The sequence below is a fragment of the Rhinoderma darwinii genome, chromosome 1, assembly GCF_050947455.1.
Source record: "Rhinoderma darwinii isolate aRhiDar2 chromosome 1, aRhiDar2.hap1, whole genome shotgun sequence".
Taxonomy (NCBI): domain Eukaryota; kingdom Metazoa; phylum Chordata; class Amphibia; order Anura; family Rhinodermatidae; genus Rhinoderma; species Rhinoderma darwinii.
The window spans coordinates 75891840-75909254 of record NC_134687.1 but is presented as its reverse complement, the minus strand read 5'-3'; the positions used below and the strand labels follow the sequence as shown (position 1 = coordinate 75909254).

Genomic DNA, 17415 nt, shown 5'->3' with positions numbered 1-17415 from the left:
AATATTTTTAATGAATGTAATAAAGTGTGCACATTTAAATGTCCCTTTTGACATTGGAGTATAGGGATTCTCCTCTGTCCCTCACAGCCATGTAGGCTTTGCCTTAAAGAGGATATGTCATCTCTCCTGACATGCCTGGTTTAGTACATGATAGTATTCCCATTGAAATAACAATCCTGGAGCATCTTTTCTTAGGCAGGGTTCACACGGGGTGGATATGCTGCGTAAAAGCACATCGCAGGGAATTCCGGGCGAAAAACCACACCTACAGTGAAGGAAATAAGTATTTGATCCCTTGCTGATTTTGTAAGTTTGCCCACTGTCAAAGTCATGAACAGTCTAGAATTTTTGGGCTAGGTTAATTTTACCAGTGAGAGATAGATTATCTAAAAAAAAAACAGAAAATCACATAGTCAAAATTATATATATTTATTTGCATTGTGCACAGAGAAATAAGTATTTGATCCCTTTGGCAAATAAGACTTAATACTTGGTGAATACGATGGAATTTTGGCCCACTCCTCTTTGCAGATCATCTGTAAATCATTACGATTTCGAGGCTGTCGCTTGGCAACTCGGATCTTCAGTTCCCTCCATAAGTTTTCGATGGGATTAAGGTCTGGAGACTGGCTAGGCCACTCCATGACCTTAATGTGCTTCTTTTTCAGCCACTCCTTTGTTGCCTTGGCTGTATGTTTCGGGTTATTGTCGTGCTGGAAGACCCAGCCACGAGCCATTTTTAATGTCCTGGTGGAGGGAAGGAGGTTGTCACTCACGATTTGACGGTACATGGCTCCATCCATTCTCCCATTGATGTGGTGAAGTAGTCCTGTGCCCTTAGCAGAGAAACACCCCCAAAACATAATGTTTCCACCTTCATGCTTGACAGTGGGGACGGTGTTCTTTGGGTCATAGGCAGCATTTCTCTGACTCCAAACACGGCGAGTTGAGTTAATGCCAAAGAGCTCAATTTTAGTCTCATCTGACCACAGCACCTTCTCCCAATCACTCTCAGAATCATCCAGATGTTCATTTGCAAACTTCAGACGGGCCTGTACATGTGCCTTCTTGTGCAGGGGGACATTGCGGGCACTGCAGGATTTTAATCTATTACGGCGTAATGAGTTACCAATGGTTTTCTTGGTGACTGTGGTTCCAGCTGCCTTGAGATCATTAACAAGTTCCCTCGTGTAGTTTTCGGCTGAGCTCTCACCTTCCCCAGGATCAAGGATACCCCACGAGGTGAGATTTTGCATGGAGCCCCAGATCGATGTCGATTGACAGTCATTTTGTATGTCTTCCATTTTCTTACTATTGCACCAACAGTTGTCTCCTTCTCACCCAGCGTCTCACTTATGATTTTGTAGCCCATTCCAGCCTTGTGCAGGTCTATGATCTTGTCCCTGACATCCTTAGAAAGCTCTTTGGTCTTGCCCATGTTGTAGAGGTTAGAGTCAGACTGATTCATTGAGTCTGTGGACAGGAGTCTTTTATACAGGTGACCATGTAAGACAGCTGTCTTTAATGCAGGCACCAAGTTGATTTGGAGCGTGTAAGGGTATGTGCACACACACTAATTACGTCCGTAATTGACGGACGTATTTCGGCCGCAAGTACCGGACCGAACACAGTGCAGGGAGCCGGGCTCCTAGCATCATACTTATGTACGATGCTAGGAGTCCCTGCCTCGCTGCAGGACAACTGTCCCGTACTGTAATCATGTTTTCAGTACGGGACAGTCGTCCAGCAGAGAGGCAGGGACTCCTAGCATCGTACATAAGTATGATGCTAGGAGCCCGGCCCCCTGCAGTGTGTTCGGTCTGGGTCTTCCGGCCGAAATACGTCCGTCAGTTACGGACGTAATTAGTGTGTGTGCACATACCCTAACTGGTCTGGAGGAGGCTGAACTCTTAATGGTTGGTAGGGGATCAAATACTTATTTCTCTGTGCACAATGCAAATAAATATATATAATTTTGACTATGTCATTTTCTGTTTTTTTTATTTTTATATAATCTATCTCTCACTGGTAAAATTAACCTAGCCTAAAAATTCTAGACTGTTCATGACTTTAACAGTGGGCAAACTTACAAAATCAGCAAGGGATCAAATACTTATTTCCTTCACTGTAATTGTGATGCAGCTTTTCGCCCGAAATGTCTGCTGCGGAACACTGCTGCATTAACCGGCCTGCTAGCAGGCCGCCTCCTGGGATGGTGTTTCATCCCGGGAGACCGCTGCATCCTGTGATTTGCTGCAGTGGCAGTCACATGGGTTGAAGCATTCATAAGCGATATTTCCTGTTCAAGCAGTATAGAGGTAGTGGTAGATTGATCATATGCAAACGTTTCCGACGTCATCTGGATATGGATTTGGGTGCACCTTATCAAGGCCAAGCGATGAATATTATCAAATATGTAAGGATGCACACCTTCAATGAACGTTGTATTGGTGCTATGAAGGTTCGGGCTGGACAACCCACAATAATGATCAGAAAAACCTAGAAGCACTCCAATGATTTTTTAGAATATTTTCCAAAATAATTTTATTATGAATAATTCATAAGCGATATTTCCTGTTCAAGCAGTGTAGAGGTAGTGGTAGATTGATCGTATGCAAACGTTTCCATCGTTGTCCAGCCCGAACCTTCATAGCACCAATACAACGTTCATTGAAGGTGTGCATCCTTACATATTTGATAATATTCATCGCTTGGCCTTGATAAGGTGCACCCAAATCCATATCCAGATGACGTCGGAAACGTTTGCATACGATCAATCTACCACTACCTCTATACTGCTTGAACAGGAAATATCGCTTATGAATTATTCATAATAAAATTATTTTGGAAAATATTCTAAAAAATCATTGCAGTGCTTGTAGGTTTTTCTGATCATTATTGTGGGTTGTCCAGCCCGAACCTTCATAGCACCAATACAACGTTCATTGAAGGTGTGCATCCTTACATATTTGATAATATACATGGGTTGAAGCGTCATCCAGGCCGGCCTCTTGGGATGACATTTCATCCCATGTGACTGCCACTACAGCCTGTGATTGGCTGCAGCAGTCCCATGGGATGAAAGGTCTTCCCAGGAGGCCGGCCAGAAGGAAAAAACACAGACTCCTAGGTAAGTCTAGTTGTTTTTGTTTTATTCCGAGTTGCATTTTTTTTGGGTGGAATCGCAGCAATCCCGCCGCCAAAAAAACGCAACAACTGCTATTGCAGATTTTACCTTCCCATTGAATTCAATGGGGAAAACCCGCAGCAATTATGCAAATACAATTGACATGCTGCGGAATAAAAATCCACATCACAGGTCCATTTGTAAGCGTTTTTTTCTGCTCAGTATTTAGGCAGCGTGTGGATGAGATTTTTTCAATCTCATCCACTTTGCTGCTACTGTATTCTTATGCGGTTTTTCCATCTGCAATTCTGACCGAAAAAACACAGCAAATTCTAAAGGCAACCGGCAGAACTGTGAATGCTGCAACTCAGGATCAGTGCAAGAGAAACAATACAATATATTTACAACGTTTCTACATTTTTTTGAAGATCAATTCTACAATACACTGTAAAATGGTGTTTGAATGTCTTGTGGACTGCATAATTTGGTTAGCTTTCCACTAAAACCAAACTGGTTTGGTATCTGAGCCAGATGGAGAGGGAGTCTAAGGAGTGTCATCCGCGGGATGTCCATAAATCACAGACCGTGCACACATTGATTTCAATGAGCCCAGACCGCAAATTTGGCCCGTATAATGACTTGTCCTATTTTTTTTTTTGCAGTCCGGGCTCCCGGCCAATGCACGGACCGTGTAAACCACGGTCGTGTGCATGGGCCCATAGAAAGTAAGCATTTTTGCGGGTGAATTGCGGACGCAAAAACACATTCATGCGAATGAGGCCTTACTGGGGACAAGCACTGATGTGAGTAATTACAATATGTATACAGCGCTGGACGATATGTTGGCGCTATATAAGCAACGGTAAAAGCATACATTCCAAAACCAAATTTTATAAAATATGGTGTTTGAATACGTTATTTTATTATGTTCCAAACGTGATCAGACAGTTTGAACGTATAGGAGGTCTGTGATCTTCACAATAGTGCTAACCTCAGGGTAGAAATGGATTAGCCCTGCATTCCCAGCAGAAGTGATGCTATGTAACAGTTCAGATAGAGGCATTTAAAAGACACGACGCCAAGTATAATTTAGAATTCAGAATGATAGATTTCTAAATATGAGAACATATTATATTATACATGTAGCAAAGCCTCACCGTAAAGTGATGTTTTTAAATGTCAGGATGAAGAATTATCGGGATACACTCCACCATAGGTTTCTCTTGTGAGAGCAGCAGGAAAGGACAGGAACGATGCTGGTTGGTTATGGGTCTTAGGACCTGAACAAAGAGCTTTTGTAGAGCAGAATGAAGAAGAGGTGGTAAGAGACGCCAAGCATCATTCCTGAGCAAGGACATAACTACCAGGGCAACAGTGGGCCTGGCAGCTGAGTGTGCCCACCTCCACTAAGTGGTGAAGTACAGGAAGCCTGCCATAGTGGACAAATTTCCTTTAAATAGGAGTCAGTCAGCCCATGTTGGAAAACTTTGTCCGTGGTCGGCTGAAACGACATATGTATGGAGTGATCGTCCGAATTCGGCTGATCATGTGAAACTTTGCACCAGCCCCTGAACGCCAGTGTAGTCTCTATTGTTACTGATGAGATTGTGCCCAAGAACGATCCCCTAGATGATTGGCTACATTGTGGCCATTCATTGTCTTGTATGTATGCGATTACCATAGACCAAGAAATGGAGTTTGGGAGACCATAAAAATCATAAGCTTTTCATGTCCTGAACTCACAAGCTGCTAAAGGCTGTGAGGGCCCCAGTTCATATTTCGTGATCAAGCCACACAGTCACTTGTTATACCCCTGGGCATGAGTTAAGGAATTGGACCTAGAACAATGAGGTTACCTTCACCCTTATATCCCATAGCAATGATATGGCTCGTCTCTATGGCAAGTATGCCATTGTGTGTGTCCTGAAAAAATGAAATAGACTTTTAAGAGAACCTGTTAGTTCTCCTGACATCTGTATTAGTAAATACTTGTTTTTCCTTTAGAAAAACAACGCTGGGGTACCTTCTCATAGAAACTCCGCATTGTTCCATTCCTCTGTTTCTACTCCTGGAAATTTAAAAATAAAACGACAACTGGGCGTTACCATTCCCCTTCAGTCCGACACGGTCAGTGTTTGTTAGGACACATTTTGACAAGGGAAATGGTAACTACCAGTTGCAAAATGAACATTTTTAGTAGGAATAACGTCACAATGCAGACTTCTAAGGACAGGAACGATAACATTGTTAACAAATTATCTTAGACTGCACAGTATTTCATTTAGTTTGTGCTCCTGAGCAAAAATTGTTACTAGAGTTGTTACTATTGTAATTTATTTTCGAGCTATGCATGTGAGTAATCTAGTCAGACATCCTCGTTCTTAAAAAGGTTTTCCCAACGTTAGAAGTTATGGCTTAGGACTAGTATATGCCATGACTTCCTGATCAATGGGTTTTCCAACTTCTGAGACCACACCAATTCTCAGAACAAAAGGGGTGCAGCTCTCTAGCTCCTTCACCTTTTTTCCTGCATAGGGGCCATTTTGCCCGCTCACTCTGCATTGAACTGCAACACAGCCCCATTCACTGCACAGGGAGCACTGTGTGTGTGTGGGCCAAAAAATTTAATTGAACTTGCTCCCTTTGTTTATGGATTGGCAGGGGTTCCATCAGTTAACCCCCCCCCCCCCAGGATCATAATAGGCTATGGTATATCACTAAATATAAGCTTATCTCATAATTCCCTATGGCCTCGCGCACAGGAGGCTGTGCGATGTATGCTGCGGTCAGGTGCCATATTTTTGATGGAGGTATTCTCCCCTTGAATCAATGCTTCTAGGAAAGAACACCTCCATAATATGCCATGCGTTACATGCTACATTTTTTTGCCCGATTTGTATTGAATTTGACATTGGAAACTGGAGGTATAGTAGAAATTCATGCAACTCTACAGGTGCCCTATAACCGCTCTATACAACAGTCATAAGATGGAACATGTATGAAGCCCGTCTGATTCTTTTGTGTGTTAGAGATGTGTCCACCCTTAGCTTTTCTTGAATAGTGTTAAGTTCTACAATTTGTCATAATAACAATTCAATAAAAAAAATTATACGTTAACCGTAAACTTTAAAAAAAAACAAAAACACATGGAACACCCCACATCTCGGGATATTCCGGTTTAGAGATAAGTTAAGGGAGGACACATCTGTACTTGTGTCTTGGATTACTACACAAGGGGAAGGCACTCCTACACCGAGATAAGAATGTACACTTCACAACTTATACTCATCCTTGTAGCTAGCAATGCAAACTACTTGGGAAATATAGCAACTTGAGATACTTAAAAAAAAATGGTTAAATCTTTGAACTCAGCTGAAATGTTATTAGCACTATTTTCTCAAGATTATTTCATGCGTCACAAATACTTCATTGAACTTCTGCTCTGAAATCTTTTTTTCTTTTTTAAGGTTTGCACAGAAAACTGAATTACTCAAAACGTGATAAATTTCCATGCTATGAAAGGTCAAACTTTTTTTTAATCTTTGACTTTTTTTTTTTTACCGGTATTGGACTGACTGCACAGTATTCAGTCCTGTGGAAGCCATTGATATAATGCAGGGCACAATCGTAAATGAACGGGGGAAGGAATACATTGGCTCTTCAGTTTTTACATATTTAGACTGATTGTTATGGGGTGTGAAATCTTTTTCCAAATGTTTTAACAACTTTCATTGTAACCTGGCATGACTTGCAACTGTAGATACACAGAAAATAGAATACATGTTGATATTTCAAAATATTTCTGTTCTTTTCCTAAACCATGAGACATTTTTATGGACAACCACCAATTGTTAGAGCCATGCACGTTCTTCATATGCCATCAACAGGCTAATGGATATGCCTGCATTCATGGTTTACTGAGGATTATCAATATATGGGAACCTCATGGAAAATTACAGACTCTAATGTTCATTGACCGGTAAACACATTGCCATACAGGGCCGTTTTGGAATATAGTGGGATTCAAGAAAGAAACTTGATAACATTTAGCTTAAAAAAAAAAAAAAAAGGAATTTCTCTTTTAGATAAACACATGACCAAAATGTCTATTGTATTGAGGAGGCTTAAGTGAGAATTTAGTGGATGTAGTCCATCATGCTCTTTGGACTGTTATTTCAATGACTAGTGGTAATTATGACAAGACAGACTTCCAAGCAATAATAATCACTAGATACAATAAAGATAAATGGGGAGCTTTTAAAGATATATTACATGAATCGGGTAGTAAGTTTATAGGCAATGGTAACAAAACGTCTGTGAATAAAAGGAGGAGACCAATATGGTTGAATAGGGAATTACCGAATATAATAAGACAAAAAAAAAAGGCATTCATAACATTGAAGGCTGAGGGCTCAGCAGAAACTTTCCAGACATACAAAGATCTCAATACAAAATATAGAAATTAAAACAAGTTAGCAAAGGTAGGGCTTATTTCGATGAACGTGATTTACGCGTGGTTTTCACGAGCCTCGCACGGACCTATGTTAGTCTATGGGGCCGTGCAGACAGCGATTTTTACGCAGCGTGTCCCAGCTGCGTAAAAAACTCACGACATGACCTATATTTGTGCGTTGTTCGCGCATCACGCACCCATTGAAGTCAATGGGTGCGTGAAAATCACACGCAGCACACGGAAGCACTTCCGTGTGACGCGCGTGACTCGCGCAACAGTAGTAAAAACTATGAATGAAAACAGAAAAGCACCACGTGCTTTTGTTTACAAACATACTGAGTGTCAGAATGATGGCGGCTGCGCGAAACTTACACAGCTACGCATCATATGGTGATGACACACGCAGCTGTTAAGTGCCTTTTGCGCGCGCAAAACGCACACGCTCGTGTAAATCCGGCCTTATCTACAGAAAAACAAAATCGCTAATGACATTAAAATAAATCCCCCAAAAAAAATGTATAAAATATATTAATGCCAAAAAGAACAAATCTGATATTATTGGCCCGCTTAAAGATGAGCATGGGAATACAATTGTAGAGGACAATGAGAGGGCTGAGATATTAAACACGTACTTTTCCTCTGTGTTTACTGATGCTCTGCCAGTACCAGATATTCAGGGGGACAGTAATAACGGTCCCCCACCCCCCAATATTACCTGCTTAACACAGGAGGAGGTACAGCTACATCTGAGAAAATTAAATATTGATAAAACCCCTGGCCAGACGGCTTTCATCCACCGGTATTAAGGGAATTTAGCTCAGTAATGGAAAGGCCATTGTATGTCATCTTCTTAGACCTTCTTGTAACAGAATCTGTGCCACAGGATTGGGGGATGGCTGATGTAGTACCAATATTTAAGAAGGGTAAAAGGGTGGAACAAAGTAACTGCCGTCTAGTAAGTTTGACATCTGTGGTATGTAAAGTATTTGAGGGTATTCTAAGAGATGAACTACAAAAGTATATAGCGGAGAAAAGTCTAATTACTGATAACCAGCATGGATTCATGAAAAACAGGTCGTGCCTAACTAACCTGCTCGGTTTCTATGAGGAGGTAAGTGCAAATCTGAAAGTTGGTAATGCGACTGATGTGATTTGGATTTTGCAAAAGCTCTTGATACCGTTCCACACAACGGTCTTGTTCTGAAGCTACAGACACAGGGACTGGGGGAACGTGTATGCAAGTGGGTAAAGCATTGTTTATTGTCCCTTAACCAAAGAGTTGTTATAAATGGAGCTTACTCATATTGGGCTGTAGTCAGCAGCGGGGTACTATAAGGATCGTGACTCCTGAATAGCACAATGCTGCATAGCTAGGTATGTTTGCCATTCAGAAAGGCATCTGTAAGAAAGATGCCCTTATTTAAAGATAGTATGTCCTGGTAGCAGGTTTCCGTTACATGTTTGACACTTAAGGCCCCTTTACAAAGGCCAATTATCAGGAAAACGTGCGTTCACAGGGCAACAATCAGCCGATGAACGAGCAAACGCTTGTTGATCGGCTGATCCGATCGTTTATGCAGCAAGAAATGTTATCCTTGTCGGCAGCACATCCCTCTGTGTTAACAGGGAGACGTGCTACCGACATGATGGAAATGTATGGGGGCGAGCGACCCTTAGTCTACTTTTAAAATGACCGTGCACAATACGGTTTTCGGTTATCAGCCATGTGAAAATAAAGGCTGTCAACAGAAAGATAGCAACAAGAATGCACTCTAAATGAACGCAATCCTAGCATATTTCTGGCATGTGATTTGGTAAATAGCGAGAATTTGGATTAGCACCACATATTTCCATGCAAAAAATGTAACATGACAAAACTGTTTATTATTAACAATTCTTCTTAACAATCAGGCAACATACCCCAAATGTTTGGAAACTTGCAACACTAATTACACCTATGTACATACATACAAAAATACTTTGAGTAGAGGGAGGGGGTTAAACAGAACATATTGCTACATTTTTCATATTTACAGGAACAGAACAAAAAAAAAAATAAAAAAAAAAAAATAAATGTTAACATCCAGTCACATTGAAAGGAACAGTTGCCTTAAAAATGTACAAAAATATAAAACATCTTAAACCATTCAAATAAAAGTGTCAGACTAAGTGCCCCCAAAAGTACCTTTCGTAATAGGGCCTGTTCACATCACCGTTCGCTTTCCAATCCGGGGTTCCGTTGGAAGTTTCCGTCGGGTGAACCCCGCAACGGAAAGTGAAACCACAGCTTCCGTTTCAGTCACCACTGATATCAATGGTGACGGAAACATCGCTAATGGTTTCCGTTCGTCACCATTCCGGCAGGTTTTCGTTTTAACGACGGAATGAATAGCGGAGTCGACTGCGCTATTGATTCTGTCGGAAAACCGGAAACCTGCCGGAATCGTGACGAACGGAAACCATTAGCGATGTTTCCGTCACCATTGATATCAATGGTGACTGAAATGGAAGCTGTGGTTTCACTTTCACTTTCCGTTGCGGGGTTCACCCGACGGAATCCTCCGACTTGAACCCCGGAACGGAAAGTGAACGGTGATGTGAACAGGCCCTTAATGGTTTGGTGAACAAGCAGATTTTAAAGCAATTTGTCCAAGATCATAAAGTGGAATTTTACTTAGAGGCTCCGTCACCACATTATAAGTGGCCTATCTTGTACATAATGTGATTGGCGCTGTAATGTAGATTACAGAAGTGTATTTTATTTAGAAAAACGATCTATTTTCACCAAGTTATGACCTATTTTAGATTTATGCTAATTACTTTCTTAATAGACAACTGGGCGCGTTTTTACTTTTTGACCAAGTGGACGTTGTGGAGAGAAGTGTATGACTCTGACCAATCAGCGTCATACACTTCTCTCCATTCATGTAATCAGCAGATAGTGAACAATGCAAGTTCACTATGTGCAGCCACATACATCCACATTAACTTTACTGAAGTGTCTTGACAGTAAATAGACATCACCTCCAGCCAGGACGGGATGTCTATTCACAATCCCGACACTTCGGTAACTATGTGGGACTTACAGCACAGCAAGTGTAATCTCACGAGATCTCGCTATAAATGACAACACAGCGTGATCTCGATGTGCTGTGTGAGTAAGTCACACACAAACGTTACCGAAGTGTCGGGATTGTGAAGAGACATCCTGTCCTGGCTGGAGGTGATGTCTATTTACTGTCAAGACACTTCAGTAACGTTAGTGAGAGAGTATGTGGCTGCACATAGTGAACAACGCAGGATCACTATATGCGGAGTAAATGAATGGAGAGAAGTGTATGACACGGATTGGTCAGCGTCATGCACTTCTCTCCACAATACCCACTTGGTCAGAAGTAAAAACACGCCCTGTTGTCTATTAAGAAAGTCATTAGCATAAAGCTAAAATAGGTCATAACATAACTACATTACAGCGCTAATCACATTATGTAGAAGATAGGGCACTTATAATGTGGTGACAGAGCCTCTTTAACCTCTCCCTGAACAGCCAGGAGCAAAAAGGCCAAAGAATTTTTTCTTTTTGAAAATATTTATCATTTTAAAAAGGTGCAAAAAACAGACAAATGCAGTGCAAATACATGTTAATGCCTCAGAACACCTTTCTGTAGAGAACCAGCAAGCTTTCAAAGAAAGGGATATCAAGACAGGGCTATACTATTGATCCGACCTGTTCCTAAGATACAACCGTCATGAATCATCCAAGGAGGATGGCAGTTGTAGTTCTACAATTTGCCAATCAGTAATTTGTGCTTGGACCCACTCAATGTCTACGCAAGGCAAGGCATTCCTCTGGTACTAAAGATGAAATTTATATAACCAAATAATTTAACTCTAATAACTATATTTGCTGTATCTATCGTTGTGAATAAGTGCATGAGAATGGTCAATAAATATTTGAATGAAATATTACTGTATTGGAGAAGGGAATCAGTAGCAAGACACTGGAGACATATGCGTGTCGAGTCACACAGCAGAAGCAGTTCAGCAGGATTCTGGTTTGCAACTGCAAGACATTTCAACCTGTGTGTTTTTCTAATGCTACAATTGAATAACGTTTTTAAGTCTCTTCAAAAGTTCCCAGAGCTGTGGTCTCAGCCGGCTTCAATCTGGGATCTCAAGCCTTCATCCATAGTCCGTCACCAACCGCTGAGCATTATGTCCAGCTTTCGGTTGTTTCTATATGATCTTCAGATAGAAACATATATGACAATATGTTTGAATATAGATAGAAGTCAACATGTCTTCAGGTATCACACGGGGGACCCGGCAGATGTTTGGATCACCACTGTCGGAGAACACTGTCTTGAAATTCAGCAGCTCAGTGGTAATGTTGTAACATTTGGAAATGTGTATGAAAAAAAACGATCCACAAGCAGTGAAAGGCGACATGAAGGGGAGGTCAGCGTTCCCGGTTTGCCAGTAAGGGCTGAGTAGAGGACGTGCTGCTCCCCACCGAATTGATCCTCACAGAGTGATCCACAGGAGTATGGGTCGGATATACAGGAGAAGCGTTTGTCATTTTCTATTTTTGTGAAAACAATGAAAAATATTAATGTTAAAATTACAGCCAAACTGTACCTAGCCAAATGCTATGACCAGCCCAGCAGATTTGCGTTAGGGCTCATGCACAAGATACGTGTTGTACGGAGCTGTAACACGGCACCTATAGAAGTCTATGGGGCAATATACGTTTCATCAGATGCCATTTTACGGAAGAATTTTCTCCTAGAATAATTGCTTCTAGTGGAGAATATCTCCTTAATACGGTGTCATACAGAGGCAGCACATGGAGATTACCTACAGCTCTGCAGTATAGGGTAGCAGGGACCATGAATGCTTCCATACTGGCTACTTATGTGGGAATATAATGTCTATGAGAAGATATGAGAGGCGTGAACCTGAACACCTAACACTCAGCATTTACATTGCATCAAGACCTGTCAGACCTCATGATCTATTATACAATTCAAAGCTTTTCAGCAGAACTTCAACTATAGATAATAACATTTGAGAGCATTTAGTGAGAAGGAAAAATTACACTCACATGCCCCTTGTTGTCTGAAAGCTGTTGGTCTACCATCTGTACAATCTGTTTGAAGGTAGGTCGCTTCACCGGGTCAGCGTTCCAACAACTCTTCATTATATCATAGCTGAAAGTGAAAAAACATTGAGGAATATTTGTACATTTTTAAGATTAAGGGGATTAAAAACAGTAATAAATGTATTTTTACTCACAGCTCAGCTGGCGCACATTCGGGGCTCAGCATGCGGTAACCATCCTTTATCATTTTGTAGAACTTGGAGTCCACCGGCATTCGAGGGTATGGGCTGCTTCCTGTTCATTAATCAAACAAAGCAAATGTTAAAAACCAGAAAAGAATAACAAACTAAAAAGTAGAAGAAAACGTTCGTATGCTGTACGCGGTGCTGACAATAATCACAATTTTTTTTTTAAAGAAGAACTTCCTTTAAACTTGCCGCATTTCTGCACATTCCCTTTTTGTCGCCACTTTAGTGCAAGATAATTTATAGTTATAGACCTTACACCTAAAACTTCTTTGCTGGTGACCCATATCCTCTGCTCTGGCAGTTCAGCCTTATCTAGGTCATATTGTGTGGATCCAAATGATCATCCTCATTAAAGACCATGTCCTAAATTAGAAGTATTTATGACCTGGACATTGATGTGGATGGTGATTTTGATCACAATACCTTCTGAAAACGCATAGCTTCCAGAGCACAGGAAAGTAAGTGTTGTCATGGGGGGAAAGGAGGAGAAGAGCTGTTTTTCATATTCTTAATGTACATCTAAGATTAACAATCAAACAATTTAAACTATTACATAAATAATGAAAACGTACCAAGAGAAAAGATCTCCCAAAGCAAGATTCCATAGGACCAGACGTCACTTTCAAATGTGTACACGCAATGAAATATACTTTCAGGTGCCATCCACTTCACTGGGAGCCGAGCCTATAAAAACACAATTTTTAAAGTTCTAGTTAGAAAAGAATGGTTACTGCCACCAATTAGTTAAAAAAATACATTGCGCAGAGCTGTACGGCCACGGTGCGCAGAGCTGTACGGCCACGGTGCGCAGAGCTGTACGGCCACGGTGCGCAGAGCTGTACGGCCACGGTGCGCAGAGCTGTACGGCCACGGTGCGCAGAGCTGTACGGCCACGGTGCGCAGAGCTGTACGGCCACGGTGCGCAGAGCTGTACGGCCACGGTGCGCTGAGCTGTACGGCCACGGTGCGCTGAGCTGTACGGCCACGGTGCGCTGAGCTGTACGGCCACGGTGCGCTGAGCTGTACGGCCACGGTGCGCTGAGCTGTACGGCCACGGTGCGCTGAGCTGTACGGCCACTGTGCGCTGAGCTGTACGGCCACGGTGCGCTGAGCTGTACGGCCACGGTGCGCTGAGCTGTACGGCCACGGTGCGCAGAACTGTACGGCCACAGTGCGCAGAGCTGTACGGCCACAGTGCGCAGAGCTGTACGGCCACAGTGCGCAGAGCTGTACGACCACAGTGCGCAGAGCTGTATGGCCACAGTACGCAGAGTTGTACGGCCACAGTACGCAGCCGTGTACGAGCACAGTACGCAGAGCTGTACGGCCACCTAATCTTCTATATTTGTGACTCGTTTGCATGAACTGCCATTAACAATGAGGATACAGACCGAAGTAACAGGTCATTAAAAGACCTAATCTGACCTATAAAATGTACTATTCATATTAATCTCTTTCTAAAATCTTTTACGACTACAGTGACCCAGATGCAGGAGAGGCCACATCACACATGCATACGTCCCGTGTTCCGGTTCTCTGAAGCTTTCTATTTTCTGAAGTTCCTTCACATGGTGTGAGGAATTGCAGTTCCCCATTTGCTTATGTTACCTGACAAATTAAATGACTTTGTTTCTTAGACATAAACTACTGCTTTTGTGACTAGTAAAAGATGAAACTTCATCTGTTACATCTCTGTTTAAGAAGGCCGTAATTTCACGACAGGTCATATCTCTCCTATGGTTGGCATCTTATCATGCATCTAAGATGAAATTATTGTTAAAATGCTTAAATGTCTGGTGTAGAAATCCCATCGTTATATGTCCTATTATGGCATGTAGCCATAACAACGGAAGGAGAACCCAATTGGCATCCACCGTACATAATGGATGGTCGCTGATTTCAATGGGCACCTAGAACGGCTTTATTAACTGATCAGAAGGGCTCCAAAAACAGTGAAACACTCAGAGGACCGACAAATTTAGATAATGTTGTCCAAACCGGTCATCTCCTAAAGTTAGTCCCCTAAAGGTGCCCAAGTAGCGGTTTGCAGTTTTGATGAGGGGTTTAGAAGATTGATTATGCTCCCACAAGTACAACTTTTCATCCACAAAAATAAGAGGTTGTCAGACACTCCCTAGTACCACTGGCCAATTTTGAGATATCCCTCCATATACAGATAATCCCTTCTTAAAGTGAAATCCAACCCCTGTCCCATGAGGGGGTATTCAAGTTATTACCTTTGAATACAGATGCTTCAACCCATGCAATATCTGCACCCGATATGCAACAATGGTACAAGAATAAAAAAGGGAGAAATATCAGAGGAGCCTAGTTTTACCATGGTCATGTCTGCATGTGTTAAGAAGCTATACACCTTAACACAGTATCTTCTGATATATTAATATCGCATGGCTAAACTAGATTACCTTTTCCGTCAATTGCTAACCAGTTTAAAAAGGATCAATACATTTTATTTATTTTTTTTCTCCAAAAAGCGCATTATGTAGAGTGAGTCCATTATGTACAGTAAAAATGTGCCTAATAGGTCTACTGAAGTGTCATTTTTACATGAAATTTTACATTATATCACCAAATCATTATGTTCTCTCCAAGAGAGCGTGTCCTGATGTGATTTGCCATCTTCTCAGGGTTTTCTAAGGGAATTTGAGAACACTGAGTAGCGCTAACTGAATTACACCTGCTCAGACTTACATTTCCTTTAACCACATAATTTGAGTCATTCTTGATATCTCTAGCAAGGCCAAAGTCACAGATTTTTGTTATTCGACCATTAGTGAGAAGAATATTTCTTGCTGCAAGGTCTCGGTGAATGCACTATTGAGAAAATATAGAAACACAAATATCCATATATTACTTAAAAGGCACAACATGTACAGTATAATATAATATGCAATCCATTCAGTGGGCAGCATGAACCAATTATATTTTATGCAAAACTAAATTCCATGACATTTTTAAAATTAATATTAAAATCCCAAGACCAGGAGTGGTGGTGGTGCATGTTTTATTTAGCATGGGGCAGAGCTGAAGGAGGTGCTTGGTGGAAGTCATCAATCATCATAAATAAAAGTGATAGGAAAACCTTTTAAAATTCAACCTGTCCAACGTCTTTCTCCGGACAAGAGACATTGGAGGTCCGTTGGGCTTTGCCAATACACATAAGACTTTCGGGGATCCTGTTGAAATCTAATGTGCATAGTTTTCTTTATGGACACATCCCCACTCCTGATCCTAGAAATGAGGGGCCCCTAGATCTTGGTTGGAGACCATTTTAAAATACAAAACCGAGTTTTATATGTCAATTAAAAAATATAACAAAACAAAAAAAAAAACAAAAAAAACTGTAGTCTTTTGAATACTAGATACAATAGAACATCTATGTCCATGAATGGTTGGAAGGACTGATGACTTATTTTAACATGACTGCTGTAGCTTTGCCATTGTTGAAGTGAAACTTGCCCATGTAAGTAGATCAGTAGCTGTATCTTTGGCTTGCATGTCTGTCAAGTACAAATGTGTGTAAGCATCTGTGTATTAACTCACATTTTTAGACGCCAGGAAGTTCATGCCCTGTGCAACTTGATATGAAAAGCTAATCAGATCTTCTGTATCTAGGGCTAAATCATCCTCTTCAGGCATTGCGATGGTGACATCCTGATCAACATAGGAACCTATTCAAGATAAACCGTTTAAACAGTGAGACGGAAATTTCAAACAACCATATTACGGGTCTGAGCAATTACCACTTTATTCTTCCTCACAAGCAAACAAAAGCCTTACTAGAGCAATAAAACTATGCGAAGCTTAAACAAAAAGCTTGGTTTAAAGAAACAAAGTATTTCAGTCAATTTCATTATGTGAGTTTTCATTATGATATAAATTGTATTCATTGCAACTGACAAATATGTAAATGGCTGATGGTTCCATCAAATGGAAAATGAAAATTTTAGAAAATGAATTCAACTCACCGGATTTTCTTTTGTCGGCCTTGGTTGGCACCACGTAAGATACTCCTGGCTTCATATCCACGTATTCACTCAATCCGTCACTGTAAAAAGAGAGGAAGGATTACTTTTGAAAATCACCACTATTTACAGCTCCTCGAATGAAGAATCCAAGAACAAAGACAAGGATATCAATGTTTTACTTGGCAGGAGAACAAGCATAACAACTCCTGACATCCACGTTCTGTAGCAATTGCAGCTCAGGATGTACGTATAATTACTGAAGATACGGCCATTGGTGGCAAAAACAAATCTTGTTGGATACACTAAAGACGGAAATACTTATTATTCCATACGTGAAATTTTGTCCTTAAATCCCATCTGCGTATTCTACAAAATCTCCTTACAAGCCAAATGCCGATTTATTTACACAAAACAGAAACATCAGTTCCACCACCATTTCTTAAGACGATTAGCAGCAGAAGTTATACCCATTACCTTGTATCATGAGTGATGAACAA

General features: G+C 41.2%; 1 protein-coding gene across 1 annotated transcript in view; it reads right to left on the bottom strand.

Annotated features, from left to right (window-relative positions):
• Nucleotides 1-10443: 10443 nt before the first annotated feature.
• Nucleotides 10444-17415, bottom strand: part of KIT (KIT proto-oncogene, receptor tyrosine kinase) — a 61520-nt gene continuing 54548 nt past the window's right edge. The window contains exons 15-21 of the mRNA XM_075859770.1: nucleotides 16919-16998; nucleotides 16494-16621; nucleotides 15642-15764; nucleotides 13502-13613; nucleotides 12876-12975; nucleotides 12685-12790; nucleotides 10444-12162 (exon numbers count right to left, since the gene is read on the bottom strand). Coding sequence (XP_075715885.1) covers nucleotides 12040-12162; nucleotides 12685-12790; nucleotides 12876-12975; nucleotides 13502-13613; nucleotides 15642-15764; nucleotides 16494-16621; nucleotides 16919-16998 — 772 coding nt within the window. The 3' untranslated portion in view covers nucleotides 10444-12039. The remainder of the gene's footprint in view (nucleotides 12163-12684; nucleotides 12791-12875; nucleotides 12976-13501; nucleotides 13614-15641; nucleotides 15765-16493; nucleotides 16622-16918; nucleotides 16999-17415) is intronic.